The 19,036-nt window shown below is 42.1% G+C and overlaps 1 protein-coding gene across 2 annotated transcripts in view; it reads right to left on the reverse strand.

Moving 5' to 3' along the window:
* The window catches only part of LOC125464974 (stromal membrane-associated protein 2-like), a 64,348-nt gene that overhangs the window by 24,437 nt on the left and 20,875 nt on the right, over positions 1-19,036 (reverse strand). For both annotated transcript variants that reach the window (XM_048557964.2, XM_048557963.2), the window contains exons 2-3: positions 6,842-6,975; positions 2,624-2,709 (exon numbers count right to left, since the gene is read on the reverse strand). In XM_048557964.2, the coding sequence (XP_048413921.1) occupies positions 2,624-2,709; positions 6,842-6,975 (220 nt within the window). The remainder of the gene's footprint in view (positions 1-2,623; positions 2,710-6,841; positions 6,976-19,036) is intronic.

Below are 19,036 nucleotides of genomic sequence, written 5' to 3' on the forward strand. Positions count from 1 at the left end.
CTGCCCTTGTCCTTCCAGATCAAAGCAGTTGTAGCTTTGGAAGGTGCTCTCTAAAGGATGCTTGGTGAATTTCTGCTGTGCATTTTGTAGATTGTACACACTGCTGCTATTGAATGTCGGTGATGGAGGGAGTGGATGTTTGTGAATGTGGTGCCAATCAAGTGGGCTGCTTTGTCCTGGATGGTGTCAAGCTTCTTAAGTGTTGGAGCTGCACTCATCCAGGCAAGTGGGGAGTATTCTATCACACTCCTGGTTTGAGTGTTGTACATGGTGGACAGGCTCTGGGGAGTCAAGTGGTGCATTATTCACTGCAGAATTCCTAGCCCATGGCCTGCCCTTGTAGTCATTGTGTTTACGTAGTTAAGTCCATTTGAGTTTCTGGTCGAATGTAGTCCCCAGATGTTGATAATAGGGGATTCAGTGATGGTAACAAAATTGAATATTAAGGGGCCATAGATAGATTGACTCTTACTGGAGATGGTCAGTGCCAGACATTTGTGTGGCGTTAATGCTATTGCTTTTAAGAGTAGGAACAGCTTCTCCCTATCTATTCTGTCCAGGCCGCTCATAATTTTGAAAACCTCAATCAGAACTCCTCTCTTTCTGATAACCATCGGATCCCTCTGTTCCACCTGTAGTGAGTTTGGGCCATGGCTGCATACCATAAGGCAACTGAAAAAGGGTTCTAAAAATAATCCAGCACAAGTGTGTGACAGGGTACCCTGAGGTAAGCCACTGATCAATACCCATTCCCAAAACCAACAGCATCTATTATCACATCTGTAATAATGTCCATCTCTATCCGAGTTAGCATATCAGTTAATGAAACCTTCAGACTGAACAGACATGATGTCAACCAAAACTGTCCAGGTCCTAGCTCAGACTATGGTTTGTGTTGGTTGTTTTTTATTCTAATTAGGAGGTTCACTAGATTGATTCCAGAATTGAGAGTGTTTGCTTCTGAGGCGAAATTGAGTACATGAGTCTATATGGAATTTAAAAGATTGAGGAAGGATCTTATAGGAACATATAAAATTATGAAGCGAATGGCTGAGATAGAAGCTCGGAGGTTGTCTCCACTGGTGGATGAAACTCGAACCGGGGGCGGGGGGCAGACATGACCTCAAAATAAGAGCAGATTTAGGAATGAGTTGAGGAATTTCTGCACCCAAAGGGTTTTGAATCTGCTCTGCCATTCATTAAGGTCCTGGCTAATTTAGTTGCATCTTTAACCCACTTTCCTACTTGCCCCCAATAACCCTCAATTCCCACGTCAATCAAAAATCTCTCCATTTATTCAATTAACCTGCCTTATTTGTTCACTGCAGAAGAGGATTACACAATTTAACAGCTCTCAGAAAAGAAATCCCTTCCCATTTCGGTTTTAAATTCACATCTTGTTTCAAAATTATGTCCCTAGTTCTAGATTTCCTTCCAAGAGGAAACATCATCCTATCATCTTCTCTATTAATGCTTTCAGAGTATTAGATATTCCAGTAAAATAATCTCTCATTCATCTAAACTTTGAAGGGGTTAAGCCCAACTTGCTCAATCATTCCACATAATTCAATCATCTTCATCTCATAAGTAAGTCTGGTGAACCTTCTCTGAATTCGCTCTAATATAGGTATTTAAAGTAGTTAAATGTAGTGAACAATTGCATGCAGTACTCCTGGTGCAGTTTCAACAATGCTCTACAGAGGTGTAGTAAGAATTTCTTACCTTTATACTTCATCCCTTGCCAAAAAGCCTAACATTCTATTTACCTTCCTAATTTCTGATTGTAATGCTAACTTTTAAATGCTTCATTCATATCCAGTGTAGGTGTTGGGATGTCATGTCGAAGCTGTGCAGGACATTATTTCTAATTCTAGAAAACTGCATTCAATTCTGGTGGCCCTTGTCTAGGCAGGACGTTGCTAAACTTGAAAGGGTGCAGAGAAGATTTACAAGGATATTGCCAGGACTGGAAGTTTTCATTTACAGCAAGAGGTTTACCCTGCAGTATCGGAGGCTAAGGTGTGACCTTATAGAGGTTTGTAAAATTGAGGGGGGCATGGATAGCATAAATAGCCAAGGTTTTTTTCCCAGGGTGGGGGAATCCAAAACTAGACAACATAGGTTTAAGCTGAGAAGAATAGATTTAATAAGGACCTAAGGTATAACTTGTTCATGCATGAGTGGGCGCGTGTATTGAATGAACTACCAGAGGAAGTGGAGGAGGCAGGTACAATTACAACATTTAAAAGGCATCTTAGATGAATGAGAGATTATTTTACTAGAATATCTAATATTCTGAAAGCATTAATAGAGTAGATGATAGGATGATGTTTCCTCTCGGAAGGGAATCTAGAACTAGGGACATAAAAATTTTGAAACAAGATGTGAATGTAAAAAGGGTTTAGATGGACTTAGGCCAAGTGCTGGCAAATGGAACTAGGTCAGACTGGGATGTCCATTCAGTGCAGAAGAGTTGGACCAAAGGGTCTGTTTCCATGCTGTACAATTCCATGACACCTAAATCCCTTTGTACCGCAGTGTCCTACAATGTCTCTGAACTTGTGCCTGTGGAACATGATTCCTTGCACTGACTCAATCCTGACATGAGCTTTGTAAAGGATACTGATCCATTTGTGGCCGCTTGAAGTTAGCTGGGAGGTGGGCTTCATATAATATCTTGGCTTTCGAGTTTCCCATCTCTCGAATGCACTGTTGTAGACAAAAATACAAGAAACCAGTTATTGGAACATTACATTAGTCGCATCATAGAGTAATACAGTATGGAAATAGGCCCTATAGACCATAGGCTGGTCCATGCTGTCCACTCAACAATTTCCAACTACTCACATTTGGTCCATATCCCTCTAAACCCTGTCCATCCCTGTACCTATCAGGGTTTTTCAAATGGTGCTATTGGATCTGCCTCAACCACTTTGTCTGGCAGCCTATTCCATATATGTATCACTCTTTGAGTGAAGAAGTTGCCCTCAGGTCCTTCTTAAATCTATACCCCCTCACCTTCAACCTATGCCCTCTAATTTTCAATTCCCCTTCCCTGGTAAAAAGACTATATGCATTCATCCTATCTATGCCCTTCGCTATTTTATACACCTCAATAAGGTCAACCCTCATTGTCCGACATTCCAAGGAATAGAGTCCTATTCTGGCCAACCTCCCCCTATAACTCAGGCCCACGAGTTCTGGCAACATCCTTATAAAGCTTCTTAGCACACTTTCCAGTTTAACTATGTCTTTCCTATAACAGGGTGTGCAAAACTGTACACAATACTTCAAAGTGCGGCCCCACCAACGATTTATACAACTGCAACATAATGTCCCAACTCATATAATCAATCCCTTGACTGATGAAGGCCAGCATGCAAACTGCCTTCTTCACCACCTTGTCTACCTGTGATGCTGCTTTCAACAAATTATATACTCAACTCCTAGGACCCTCTGTTCCACAGCACTCCTCAGGGCCTTACCATTTACTGGTAAGTCCTACCTTGGTTTGACTTTCCAAACTGCAACACCTAACACTTATCTGTATTGAATTGCATTTGCCAATTCTCAGCCAACTTACCCATCTGAGCAAGATCCCGCTGAAATTTTTGATAACCTTCCCTGATATCAACTATGCCTCCTAATTTTGTATCATCCACAAACTTACGAATCATGCCTTGTACATTCACATCCAGTTCATTTATGCAAATAACAAAGCGCCAAACCCTGTGGCACACCACTACTCACAAGCCTCCAGTCCTTCAACCATCACCATCTGCTTCCTACCACAAAGACAATTTTTGTCTTATTGCCCTATCCTCATCTATCCTCCGGGTTACCTCTTCAACAAACTCCAAAAGATTTGTCAGACATGACTTCCCATGTGCAAATCCATGCTGACTATCCCTAATCGGACCTTGGCTATCCAAATGTTGGTTGATTCCGTCCCTCAGTATCCTCTCCAATAACTTGTCTATCACTGACATCAGGTCAACTGGCCTGTCGTACCCTGGCTTTTCTTTGCTACCTTTTTTAAACAATGGAATAATGTTAGCCACCTTCCAGTCTTCAGAACTTCACCTGTGGCTGAAGTGGAAGGAAAAATCTCTGCAAGGGCCTCTGCAATTTCTTCCCTAGCCTCTCACAATGTCCAAGGAAGGACTTGATCAGGCCCAGGGGATTTATCCACCTTAATGAGATCTAAGGCTGCAGACACCTCGCTGGTAATATGCACACAGTCCAAAACATCCTCACTTGTTTCCCCTATTTCCTTGGCAGCCATGATTTTCTCCTCAGTAAACACTGAGGAGAAATAGTCAATAAAAATTTCCCTCATCTCCTGTGGTTCCACAGAGAAGGCCATGCTGATCCTCAAGGGGCCCTATTCTCTACGTAGCCACCCTTTTACTCTTGGCGATAGCAAGAACTGCAGATGCTGGAGTCAGAGTCAATACAGTATGGAGCTGCAGGAACACAGCAGGCAAAGCAGTATTAGAGGTGCAGGAGGGTCAAAGTTTTTGTGGATGAAGTGTCCTGACCCAAAACATCGACTCTCCTGCTCCTCTGATGCTGCCTGACCTGTTATGTTCCTCCAGCTTCACACTGTATTGACCCTTTTATCCCTTTATCTGCCAGATCTACCTCATACCCTCTTTTTGCTCTTCTGATTTCCCTCTTAAGTGTGCCCCTACACTTTTTAAAGTCATCTAGGGATTCACTTGAGCCCAATAGTTTAAATCCAATGTATACCTACTTCTTTTTCCTGACCAAAGCCTCAATATCCGTCATCAGCCAGGGATCCCTAAGCCTGCCAGCTTTTCCCTTCACCCTAACATACTGTCCCTGGGTTCTTGGTCTCACAGTTTTAAAAGCTTCCCATTTGCCAGTCGTCCCTTTTCCTTCAAACAGACTTACCCAATCGATCACTGTTAGATCCTGCCTAACGGCCCCAAGATTGGTCCTGCTCCAGTTTAGCACCTTAACCTGTACACCCGAGCTATCTTCTTCCATAAGTAAGTTAAAACTCAGAGTTATGGTCACTGGACCCAAAGCACTCTCCGACTGACACTTCAGTCACTTGCCCGACCTCATTTCCTAAGAGGAGGTCCAATGTTGCACCCTCCTGAATAGGGCCCTAGACATACTAATTTAGGAAACTTGTTTGGACACATTTGACAAATTCCACCCAGTCTGGGCCTTTTACACTCTGGGTGGCCCAGTCAATACAGGGAAATTAAAATCTCCAACTAACACGATTCTATTATTCCTGTAATTATTTGCAAGCTCTCTACATATCTGCTCCTCTAGTACCTACTGGTTATTTGGGGGTCTATAATATAGTCCCAGAATCAGTAACCCCTTCTTGTTTCTAAGTTCTAACCATATGGCCTCATTTGATGACCCCTTAAGAACATCCTCTCTAAGCACTGTTGTGTGCTCCCATATCAAAAGGGCAACACCCCGACCTCACTTACTTCTACTTCTGTCATGCCTGTAGCCTTTGCATCAACAACACCAAACTACCCACTGGGTATTACTTAAATCAAACAATAACTGAAATTGCTGGAGAAACTCGGGTCTAGCAGTATCTGAGGACAGATAGCATAGTTAACATTTTGAATCCAGTGATCCTTCAGAACAGAAAACAGCCTGTAACCAGATGCATTTTTAAAAAATACACACATGTACGTTTCCAAATATCTTCCTATTTCCTTGTGAACAGATCAATCAGCAGATAGATTAATAAAAGCTTACTTGATCAGAAAACAGAGCGAATGCTGTGCGATACCCAGCAGCAAGCAGAGGCAAGAATGTTTCCCTCCCTGCGGCAGGATAAGCAAGCACCCTGGCGATTCCAGTTTCTTTTCTTACTGTGCTCAAGAGGTTTCCTTACATTTTTGTAAACACCAGTTTTTGCCTGTTTCCTGCAGTGAATGATCATACCACGCACCTCACTCCAGCTGTGGAGGCGCTCAGGCTGGTCATGGATTACCTTTAGTCTTAAATTCTTGCTATTCTGCTTAAATAGAAGCTGAACAAGATATCCAGGCTCAATGGAATTCAGATTGATAAAGTGAGTCAGTCTTAGAATCAAATCATGATATGACACATAAAAAATTCTCACTGTAACAAAAGTGTGATTGAGCTGAAATGGTTTCTCATTTGGTGCAGTTTGGAGTTGTGCATGATCAAAGAAAGAGAGCAAAATGGTTATTTCACGTGTTCAACTGTCAGTGGTAACTTGGCCACTTTCATAATTGCTTTTGAACTGAACCGCACGAGCAATCACGGTTAATAAATCAAATCAACCAGAAGGGACAGCTTGTTTCAGATTCTTCCAGAAGATAAAAGTTGTCACAATACTTCAGCTCTCACTTATATTTGTATGACTAAATGATATAAGAACAGCAGCACAATTTCAATAATCAAATCAGTTTGGATCAGTGATGTTTGTATTGGGAGATCTTTCCTCTTTTTCAATTCCATAGGATCTTTTTCAGTCTGATCACAGCCTGTCAAAGAAGCAGTAGCCACAATAGCACACAATGCCCTCAACACAGAATTCAAACCTCAGTCTGGACTTGAGCTTGAAACTACAATTTTCCAAATCAGATTGTTTGTGATTACTGAGTGAAGCCCATTGTAGCATAACAGCAGCTGCATTCGCTGTACCCAACAGACCCCAGGCATCCAACACTGCCTTCCCTCTCATCTGGTACCTCCCTGAGCACCCTTTGGCACTTTCCTCCCTGCCTCGCCCCTTCACATGTCCCACACCTCACCCTGCACTGTCCCTTCAGCCCATGCAGCTCCCTGGCCTAAACAAAGTGCGTGGTACCTGTATCTGTTCTGGTGTCCACTGATCCAGATTGACCGATTTCACCTTGGAGATATGGACTCCAAGCTTTCTGTGAATTCCTGCACAGCGAATGCACACAAACACTCCCAGGTTCCATGATGCCCATCTTGGCCCTATGGAAGAGATAAGTGAAAGTTAGAACCAAAAACAATTCGAATGAAGATGAGAAACCTGGTGTTTGGAGAACAAGTTACTCCAATATAAAAACAGAAAAGACTGGAAATACAACTGTGGAATGAACTTTCACAGTACCTTTCCTAACTGGACAAAGATCAACATGCAATAGATTAAATACAAATTCACACGAAGTAAAGGAGGAACAAAGTAAAGGAATGCGTTGCCTGCAGCAGTTGTGGAAGCAAGGTCATTGGGGTCATTTAAGAGACTGCTGGACATGCATATGGTCACAGAAATTTGAGGGTGCATACATGAGGATCAATGGTCGGCACAACATCGTGGGCTGAAGGGCCTGTTCTGTGCTGTACTGTTCTAAGTTCTATGTTCTAAAAGCAGGAAATGTTAAATGACAAACCAGATAATAGTGTAAGAAATAAAAGAATGATCGTGGGTTCAACAAAGAGACAGAACACGGGTGTCGAGATGACATAAATGGCAACAATAGATTTAATAATATCTCATGTCCAAAAGAACAGATGCCATGGTTATAATTTTATGATGTGAAATCCATGCTGTTTGTGACGTACGATTCTATGACTGCCCACGGTGAATTCCACAATATCAAATCAATGTGAGAATCACGAAGATCAAACCAAGCAAATGCAGTACAGTTCTTCTCTACACCTATTGCACAGACAGTAAGGGAGTAGGTCCAAAGGTCAATTCAATTTCATAACTGAATACAAGCCTGAATAATAAGCTGCTGATATTTTAGACCTTAAGACCAGGAGGTGGCTGTTTGGTTTCTTGAGCCTGCTCTGCCGTTAAGATAGATCATGGCTGATCTGACATTCCTCATATTCATTTTCCGTTCCTTTTTCTATAACCCTTAATTCCGCTACTGATTAAAATTCTATCTCAGCTGTAAAAATACACAAGAACTTTGCCCACACAGTTCTCTGCAGCGAGGAGTTCCAAAGATTCTCAACCTTCAGAGAGAAATTCTTCACCTAAGTCTTAAATTGGCACCCCTTTGTTCTGAGGCTATGCCCTCAGGTCCGAGACACTCCCAAGAGGGGGATCTAATTCTCCCCATTTACACTGTCAACTCCCGAAAGAAACCTATTTGCTTCAATAAGATCACCTCTCATTCTTCTAAACTCCAGCGAGTAGAGTCCCGACCTGTTTAGCCTTTGCTTGTAAGGCAATCTCTCCATACCAGGGATTATCTCAGTGAACCTCCTGAGCTATCTCAAACGAAACTATATCTTTCCTTAAATGTGGTCTCACCACCACTTTGTACAGCTGCAGCAAAACTTCTTTAATCTTATACTCCAACCCCCTTGAAATAAGTGCCAACATTCCATTAGCTTTCCGAATTACCTGCTGCATCTGTGTTAGCCTCCTGTGTTCTGTGCACAAGCACCCCCAAGTCTCCATGTGTTGCAGTATTTAAGTAACATTCTTTTCTTTTGTTCTCCCATCAAAAATGAACAACTTCCTATTTCCCCCACATTATACTCCATTTTTAACTTTTTGCCCACTTATTTAACCTATCAATATTGCTCTGTAAACTGTTTGAATCCCTTTCTGCCTATTTTTATGCCATCTCCAAATTCGGCTACAGTACTTCCATTTCCTCCCTCCATGTCAATAACGTATATTATAAACAATTCTAGTTCCAGCATTGTTTCCTGCGGAACCTCATTAGTCATGGGTCACCAACATGAAGAAGGACCCCTTATCTTCACTTTCTGATTCCTGCCCCTGAGCTAATTTTCTATTCATGTCGATTTCCTACCTCCAACAGCATGGGCTTTTATCACTTAACCTTTTGTGAAGTATATTGTTGAACACCTTCTGAAAGTCCAAATACAACAGAACTATCCACCGGTTGAGGCTTCCTCAAAATTCTCATAAATTAGTCAGGCAATTTCTTTTTCATACAGCCATGCTGACTCTGCTTGATTATTCAGGCATGTGCACAATCGCAACTCCACATCCGAGCAGCAAAATACGTTATCTAATTTCTGATGAAGTGTCTAGGCCCGAAACGCTAGCTTTTCTGTTCCTTAGCTGCTGCTCATCCAGCTCTACATTTTGTTATCTCTTAAATACTGTATCTATTTAGATATCTGATAAGCTGGTACATTTATACACAAGATACACTCAACAGCACCCATTCTCAACTCCCAGAGATGGGCTTTCCCAGGTCTCCTCTTCATTCCATTGGTTGGTGCAGCCTCAAAAGGTCCGGTTTTAATAAGCTTCCCCACGATACATTATTCCACTCCACCCACCGATACTAATCGGTTACCCTCAGAAATTGAGACTGGACAGCCCACTATTACCATATTTGGCTTCCACTGATAGTCCACGAAGAAAGGAAGATTTGGGACCGTGATTGCTGCCTCTCTGCATACATCTGTTATTTTAGCTACCCAGTGAAATAATGCTGTTTCTAACAGAATGGTAACAGATATTCATATTGCATGTTTCAAAGAATGGAATGTGCCAAGCTGCTTCAGCAGCATTACAAAACAAACAGCTGGCATAGAAAGGAACCACATTACTCCAGACTGAGCTCCTTGACCATGCCTTTGCTCAGGTGAACCAGAGTGAAGCCATCCGTCTGCCTTTCCCAGCTAGCTGGCTGGCTCTCAGTGAGTTTCATATCTCTGAGCCAATTCGGTCTGTTTGGCTGGTGAAAATTCCTGTGGGTGTGTATGCTGGGGGAGGGTGCACTGGATACAGAGTTAGATATTTTGATCGGCAGGTAGTAGTTTGGAGAGCTGGTGGGGAGTGGGAAGAGGAGACAGGCAGAGATGGACCGACACCGGGGGGGGGGGGGGGGGGGGGGGGGGGGGTGAGTGAGAATTGAACCTGGGTCCCTGACACTGTGCCATCCTGACCAAATGAAGTTCTTCAGCTATTTCTGTATTAGTTCCACTTCCTCAATTTAGTTTCAGTTCAGATTTATTTCCTTCTGCCTAGCTTTAAAAATGTCAATGATTTACATAACTGAACTGAACCAATACCTGAAAGCTCAGTTGCTACAGTTTGTGGCAGGCCAATTTTTATATACGGCAATATAAGATCTGTGGACAAAGAAATTTACATCACAACTCCATAAACTGCAACACCTATGATGTCAACTCACCACTGTGAATGGAACACCTAAAGAAACCCACCTCAAAAAAGGTTCCTAAGAAAGGCTCCAGACTTTAAACTGTTTATCTTTCAACAGATGGTGCAGACCTGCTGAGTGTTTCAGCACTTACTGTTTCTATTGCAGATTTCAAGAACCATCAATATTTAGCTTTTGTTTTAGATTATACAAAGTTTATCTGGGTTCCATAATAACTACACAGTCTCTCGACCAAATCAGTGCTGGTGCTCATGTCCCACTCCAAGCCAACCCAAGGTGACACCATGTATTTCTATTTTGTCCTCTTGCAGTTAACCTAGTTCACTGTCTAGGCTAAATATTGCAATTATGCCATGAGGTGACAAGTTCCACATTCACTCAAGGTAAACAAGTTACTTCTGTATTCTCTGGATGTGCTGGTGGCTATTTCATATTTAAAACCTCTCAACTGCCCAAAATTGGAAATAACCTTCATCGTTTTAAAGAATGGCAACAGTCTTTCAATAGAGTCTCACAGACTCAAAAGGTGGAAAATTTTAGACATGTAGCTGCAACCTTTTACAATGCATCTCAGACTTTAAATTTAACTCATTGTTAATTATGACACATAATGCATTCCGCGTCCCACCCGCGCCATTTACAACATTTGAAGATTATGCAGCCTTAAACCAGAGATTCTGCATTTACTTGCAAGCAATTAATTTCCTGTCAGTATCTTCAAGTTTGTTTCATTCCCAGTTAGCTGAGAATTTCTTTGCTAATCTCCAATAGTTTAACTCTTTAACTGTCACCTTCTCTCTCTTCTCTCTCAACCCCTTCTACTCCCTCTCTCATCAAACCCACTGGTTTACTTATTAACACACTTTCTCAACCGCTCCTCCAATCGCAGGATTTTTCTCTACAGGTTTACTGCTGATAGGTTCACTAGATAAACAAGAACCTGCAATCTAAGCAGCAGGATGACTTTCCTAATTGGCTGCTCCAGTGATTAAATCCTCTGCACTATTTTGGAAACTTTAGGGACAAATAGGCTGTCTGCCCCAGTGTATTCAAGTGTTTATATTTGCACACTAATAGGTTCAGGCCATCAAGCCCAAGTTTAAGTTGGGGCTGCTTTGGCTTGAGTGGTGTTAAACTTTAGTGTTGTTGGGGCTCAACCCATCAAGGCAAAGGGGGAATACTGTGTCACATACTTGACTTCTGCCTTGCGGATGGTGAACAGGCTTTGGGGAAACTGAAGGTGAATTATTCCAAATTTCATCTGTATTCAATACTACATATGGCTGCTTTAAAGTCTTTCTTTTACAACTCAGTGGTCAGCTAGAATACAGAAGCTCAGTCCCTTTTGGACTGAAGGAAATCTTGCCTTACAATTTTTAAACTTCAGTTTAAAATAGTTATTCAACAATGTTCACAACATGCAAGATGCCTTGCAGAACCTTGCCCAAATCTCTTCAACAGCATCTTCTAACTGATGACGGCTACTATTTGGAAGGAAAAGGGCAACAGATACATTGAAACAGCACTACCTGCAAGTTCTCCTTCAAGCCATTCACAATCCTGACTTGGAATTATTCCTTCAGTATTCCTTCAGCATCATTGGCTCAAAATTCTGGAATTCCCTCACTAATAGATTGTGGGTATACCCACATCACAGTGACTACTGTGATTCAAGATCAATTAGGGAGGATGACAAATGTAGACTTTACTAGTAATGTTCACAACCCAACTGCTTCAGATCCACGTTCACTTTTCCCCATCCGCTGACTTCGGCATCTGAGTGCAGTGTCTTTGAAGTGGGGTGTCAAACCTGAGTGAGATCAGGCATAACTGCTCAGATATAGAAAGAGGTCTAATCAGTCAACAGGAGCTCAATCCCAGCTCAAAGAATTTGCTGTCTCACATACCATCATTATTCTCATTAGAAACACAGTCTTGCTTACAACACAAAAGGATTTTCCACAACTTCCACAAATAAGATGCTGTGACATTGCTGCAATAACTTGTAAAATATTGTACCTGTTACGCTCTCACTGTCCATTTGGATTCTTGTTGTTGTGTTTCCTTGGTGGCACTTTGATGATGCGATTCCACACTGTACTTATTTAGCTACACTTTACAGTGGACTGAACTGGCTGTGGGATGTCCCAGAAATGAGGGGGGCAATACTTTAAAGCAACACCCTTTTTATATAAGCCCCAACCCTAACTCCACTGGTTGTGTGCACAATGCATGTGAATGCCAAACACGTGGTTTCCAAACATGATGTGACTATCATATGTAAAACAGAAAAATGAAGAATTCATACAAAGAAAGTCATCAGAAACTTTTATGCTGTTTCTCTCCATGGATGCTGTCAGACCCTGTTATTTCCAGCACTTTATTTCAAATTTCTAGAATACACAGTATTTGGCTTTTTGATAACAATTCCACGTGAGTTCTACACATGATTCAATCTTTATACCTTTTTAAAGATACTGGCCACATAGGATGAGGAGTGCCATGCTGGAAGTTGTTACTGAACTGGCTGGGTCAAGGGATCAACCTGTTCAAGAGCCACTGCAACAAATGTGAGTAATAGTATGACTTGGCCAGTGATTGTGCTGCAGGGAGATTTGATTTAATTTATTGTTGTTATATATATATGGAAAGTGTTGCGCAGGCAAATCATACCATAAAAGTGCATCTGAGTAGTAGAACAGAGCACAGAGAAGAGTCAGAGAGACAGAAAGATCAAGCATTAATGTTTGAGCGGTTGGTTCAAATGTCTGATAACAGCAAGAAAAAAACTGTTCTTGAATCTGTACATGCATTCAAACTTTTATATCTTCTACTCAACCGAAGAGGGTGGAAGAGAGCACAGCTGGGGTGATGGGGTCTTGGAATTTGTTGGTTGCTTTCCTGAGGCAGCAGGAAGCATAGATGGAGTCAATGGATGGACGGCTGGTTTGCAAGATAGACTGGGTTGATTTTACGGCTCTGTGTAGTTTCTTGTGGTCTTAGGGAGAGCAACACCGTGATGCATCCAGATAGGGTGCTTTCTATAGTGCATCTACAGATATTAGCAAGAGGATATTAACAAGGACATGCCAAATTTGGTTAGCTTCCCAAGGAAGTAAAGGCATTGTTGTGCTTTCTTGGCTATAGTGCCAACATGGATGGACTCAGACAGATTCTTGCTGATCATCACTCCCAAGAACCTGACGCCCTCTCCCATCAGCATCACCAATGTAAACAGAGGTGTGCCTTCCACTCTGTTTCCTGATGATGCAAAGATCGGGGGGCTTAGAAATGCAGTGAAAAGTAAGACTTTAAGCTTATGGAGGGAGCATTTGGGATCGTGTAGGGTGCACAACCTGACTTATCGATGAAGGACTGAGTCTTGCTACGTGGAAGTCGGCTTGACCAACAGGCAGCTCATGGGTCCAGTCAAAGCTCAAATCTTTTGAAGGGGATTTGAATTTATAGCCTTTTGACTTAGGGGAGTGTTTTGACTCAGTCACTATTGAACAAAATAAAGAAATCACCTTACACTTTGTCTGTACTGTAAAGATACAAATGTATTTTCAGGCAGGCTTAAAAATACAGGACATCATGTTAATCTGTTGGAGTCAATCAAGGCTAGGACTCCTGCATTCCTCCAGCACAAAGCCAAAATACTGAAGGAGCTGGAAATCGGAAATAAAAACCGAAATCACTAGAGATATTCAACAGGTTTTGCAGCAACTAAGGAGAGTCAAGAGGAATTAATGTTTCAGGTCTGCAAAGTTTCATTCAAATCACTCCTCTTGTAACGTGAACTTGGCTAGGGTTTGTTAGACTAGAAAAATGGTGTTCATTTCAAGTGGATTCGAAACAAGTTACTGAACTGCAACAAAAAACGAAAGAAGTGCAGATGCTGGAAATCGGAAACATAAAAACAGAAATTGCTGGAAAATCTCAGTAAGTCTGGCAGCATTTGTGGGCAGAAAACAGAGTTAACATTTCGGGTCCAGTGGCAGTTGTGAAGAAGGGTCACTGGACCCAAAATATTAACTTTGTTTTCTCTCCAATTAAGAGTAACAGTGGACCTCAGCTCAGAGAAAGGAGTGATGGAAGGAGTCAGCAATTGTTTAGCAATAATCTGATCATTTGGCTCAAACTGAACCCAACTGAGCATCTTTTCAGTTCCTGACTTCTTTACAGCCTAGGTCCAAACACTGAGAAAACAGCAGAACTCCAAATGTGATACAACAGTGCCATCAAGGCAGCATCTGACAGAACATGGCATGAGGGAACCCTTGCAAAACTACAGTCCATATGAATCAGGGGAACATCTCTCTTCTGGTTGGAGTCATATCTCAAACAAAGGAAGATTGTTCTTGACCTCCCTGGGCTGACCTATCCCCTCCTTACCTCCCCACCTACAGTCACCTCTACTGGCCCGATCCCCGCCTCTTTAACTTGTTTGTCTCCTCTCCACGTATTTTCTCCTCCATCCATCTTCGATTCGCCTCCCCCTCTCTCCCTATTTATTTCAGAACCCTCTCCCCCTCCTCTGAAGGAGGGTCTAGGCCTGAAATGTCAGCTTTTATGCTAAGATGCTGCTTGGCCTGCTGTATTCATCCAACTCTACACTTTGTTATCTCGGATTCTCCAGCATCTGCAGTTCCCATTATCTCTGATACAAGATGGTTCTGTTTGTTGGAATTCAACCATCTTGGTTCCAGGGCACATCTGCAGGAATTTCTCAGGGTTGTACCCCAAGCCCAATCATATTCAGCTCTGACAATACTGTAGCTTTCAGAGGTGTGTTTGTCCTGGTTTCTTTTAGAGCCTGGGAAACATGTGTGGAGCAGTCCATGAGAAGACAAACAAATTTTGAAGCCTTGGTTTCTCTTTCAAACTTGGAACATAGAAGCAGCCTGAATGGGTGTAGTCAAGCTCCCACCCTCAGAAACAGGATTTTCAGTTTTTTCGTTAGTTGTTGCTGGGGTCTCAGCAGGGATGGAAGGCAGTGAATCTCTCCCAGTTGCTACACTCTGTCTCTTTTCTCTGGATGCTTTTCCTCCTGGGCTTCAGGAGTTTCATGTCAGGCAATTCTGTTATCTGAATAGCAGAAAAGCTGACGTTTTGGGCCAAGGGCCTTCTTCAGATCTAGGCCTGAAATGTCAGCTTTCCTGCTCCTCTGATGCTGTTTGGCCTGCTGTGTTCATCCAGCTCTACCCCTTGTTATCTCAGATTCTCTAGCATCTGCAGTTCCTACTATGTCTGTTATCTGAATTTGTCTATTGCCAAGGGTGTGCCTGTGGAATATTACTATATTGGAACTGTTGCTGTTCAGTAGTGAAATAGTCTCTATTGTTGTGTTTAGTTTTCCAATAGAGTTGTTAGTCCGAGAGATGTTTGTTGAATTTTAACTATAATGTTTGAATAAATTGTGTTTTGCTTAACTTCAAGTAGTTTGACCAGTTGAACTGCATCTGAAACGCAGCAACTCACATTTACCTTAATATATTTTAAGGGGGTCTGGTCTGGTACACAACACAAAGCTGCTTCGTTAATGACCTTTCCTCCATTCATAAGGTCAGAAGTCAGGATGCTTGCTAGTGACTGCACAATGCTCTGTACCATTCATGATAAATCCTCAGGTACTGAAGCAGACATATGCAGCAACATTCAGGCTTGGGCTGATATGTAGCAAGGACCATTTGCACAACAACTGCCAGGCAATAACTATCTCCAACATGACACAGGAAATCTAAATACTGCACCTTGGCATTCAATGCAATAGCCATTGCTGAGTATTCCACTATCAACATCCTGGGGGTTACCGTTGATCGGAAACTGAAATGCTTCAGTCACATAAGTACTGTGGTACCAACAGCATGTCAGGGGCAGGAAACTCTATGGCAAGGAACTCAACTTTTGTCTCATCAATACCTCTCTATCACCGCCAAAGTCTGAGTTAGGAGTGTGATGGAATAGTTCTCTATTTGCTTGGTTGAGTGGTACTTCAAAATCAGTCAAGAAGCTGATCATCATCCGGGACAAAGCAGATACTTGATTACTACCTCATCCACCACCTTCAATGTTCTCTACTTTCATCACCAACGCACAGCAGCAGCAATGTTCACCAATTACATAGTACAGTAACTCACCAAGGCTCCTTTGGTAGCACCTTACAAAGTAGCAACCTCCACCTGACTAGAAGATTGAAGGGGTGCAGATGCACGGGAACACCATCACCTGTCGGTTCTCTTTCAAGCCACATACCATCATTATTTGGAATTATATTGCTGCTCCTTCACTGTTTCTGGGTTAAAATCCTGGAACTCATTATGTACTAGCAGCATGCGTGTCCCAAGACCCAAGCAGTTCAAGGCAGTGGCTCACGACCACCTTCTCAACGCAGTTAGGGATGACAATAATACTGCCCTAACCAGTGACAGTCAATTCCCATCAGTGAGCTACAAAAAAAAAGCTCTGCCTTCATGCCTTAGCTTTGCAGCAAATAGGAGTGCTTTGGCTCTTACCTGAGAAGTTCCAGTTCAAGATTTGATCCTGTAAGATCATTAAATAGGAGGAGTAGGCAATTTGGCCCCTCAAGCCTGCTCTGCCATTCAACAGGGTCATGACAGTTCTGCTATTCTTCACAGCCACGTTTTTGTGCTTCCCCATGATTCCTCTTCTGATTCCCATAATGATCAAAAATGCATCGCAGCCTTAAGTATACAAAAGGACTCTGCCCTCACAACTCTGCGGCAAGGCGGTTCAAAGACACTCAACCCTCAGAAGAAATTCCTCACATCAGTCATAAATCGGCAGCTCTTTATTCTGAGACTGTGCCCTCTAGCCCTAGGCTCTACCATGAGGGGAAATATCTCTCAGCATTTCACCTATCAACTCCCTTAAGAATCTTATATGTTTCAATTAGATTGCATCTCATTCTTCTATATACTCCAATAAGTCAAGTACCTATTTAGTCTTTGCTTATATTATAGTCCCTCCATTCCATGGATTATTCTAGTGAACCTTCTCGAAACTGCCTCCAATGACACAGTCCTTTTTCTTAAAGAAGGGGACTAAAAATGTTCACAGTATTCCAGAAGAGGTCTCACCAGCATCTTGTACAGTTGCAGTGAGACTTCCCTGCTCTTCCACTCCAAAACCCTTGAAATGAGGGCCAACATTCCATTCCTTGACCTCAAATTTCTGCCAAGGCCCAGTTAATGTGAACACTGAAAAGTTCTCTCATTAGCATGCTGTTGCTGACCCAAGGGAACATTTTTCAGTAAGGGGCCAAACAAGATGGTAATTTGAGTTTGAATAACAGCATGTTATTTATTACATGTAAATCTTTATATAATCTGGCAATGGTGTGTCTCAAAAAGGACAGTGTAAGTACCTGAAGAAGTCAGTTAATTGTACGATGGTGGGTGGTGTTGCGGTGATGTCACTGGGCAAGTAATTCAAAGGACCAGGCTAAATCTTTTGGGATTTGGGTTCAAATCCACCATGGCAACTGAGAGAGTTTGAATGCACTTAAATATTTATTTGAAAATGAGTCTTAGTGATGGTGACCATGAAAATATTACAGTCTTGTAAAAACCCACCTGGTTCACTAATGCCTTTCAAAGGGGCTAGCCTGTTAAAAATATTCAAGAGATGGACAAACTTTTAATCAGTAAGGAAATTAAAGGTTATGGGTAAAAGGCAGGAAAGTGGAGTTGAGGATTATCAGATCAGCCACAATCTCATTGAATGGCACAGCAGCTTGAATAGCTCAATAGGCAACAGCCGCACTTATGACTCACAGCAACATGGTTAGATTCTTAACTGTCCTCTAAAATGATGTGACGAGCTACTCAATTCAACGCAATGAAGAATAGACAACATATACTGCTCATCAGCAAAGCTCACATTCTATGAAAGAATAAAAGTTTTGCCATACTGCAATGCTAAGTGGATGGATTACAATTTTCTGGCCACAGTCTCTACAACTGTCGGGCTGGGTAATACAGCACTACATTATGAATATGAGATCTGATGCTCTGCTAACTGCTTATGCTGTTCACATTCAAATGTCTTGCAAACATCTTTATTTATAAGACATAGTCATGGAGGGGTGGGGGTGGAATAGGGAAATAGTAGTAGAGAGGATGTGGGGTGCAAGCAGGGCGTCAGGGCTCTAGTACGATATGAATGAGGTTTAGCAGTGTTGAAAAAGAGAGGAAAAGGATGTGGTTGGGCGGGGAGAGGAGTGCATATGCAGGGGAATGGAGAGGGGTTGTGTGGGAAGGAGGTGGTGTATGGAATGGGGTACTCTCACAGGATTTTGGTTTTCTGAGTTTTTGCAATACCATTTCATTGGATTGATGTTTTTTAATATAAGACTTCACACGTTCAACATTCCCTCACCAGGGGCTTTTAGAGCTCTTTCAATGATGAACGCAAGAAGTTTACGAAATGGTTATACTGCTGCTCTGTATTGACATCTTTGACCTGTTTTGCAAGCCATGCAGTGTGGCATCAAGCTATTCATCAACTTAATCTGCAAACTATGCAAACCATTCATTGGCCAGCATTATAAGGGAGTGCCTGTTATCGCATTGAGGAAACAGTTACAGGAAACAACACAAGACAACAGTAAAGTCACAAGAAACAGCACAGCTGCAGTTTTGGAATGCAAATGCAGGTATGCTTATCAACAGAGCATGGTGGCAGTCAGCAACACAGAGAGACAAAAACCAAGTGTCAACATAGATAAAATGCCCAACAACAGCTTGCATTCCTGATGAGGCTTTGATATTCATACAGTGCCTTTCAGTACATTTACATACGAAATAAAACATCCTAAGGTGTTTCACTGGAGCACTACAAAATAAATAATTGTTTCTAAAGAAAACCACAGCAAATATTGCAAGAGG

Source organism: Stegostoma tigrinum, chromosome 24, assembly GCF_030684315.1.
Source record: "Stegostoma tigrinum isolate sSteTig4 chromosome 24, sSteTig4.hap1, whole genome shotgun sequence".
Classification (NCBI taxonomy): Eukaryota; Metazoa; Chordata; class Chondrichthyes; order Orectolobiformes; family Stegostomatidae; genus Stegostoma; species Stegostoma tigrinum.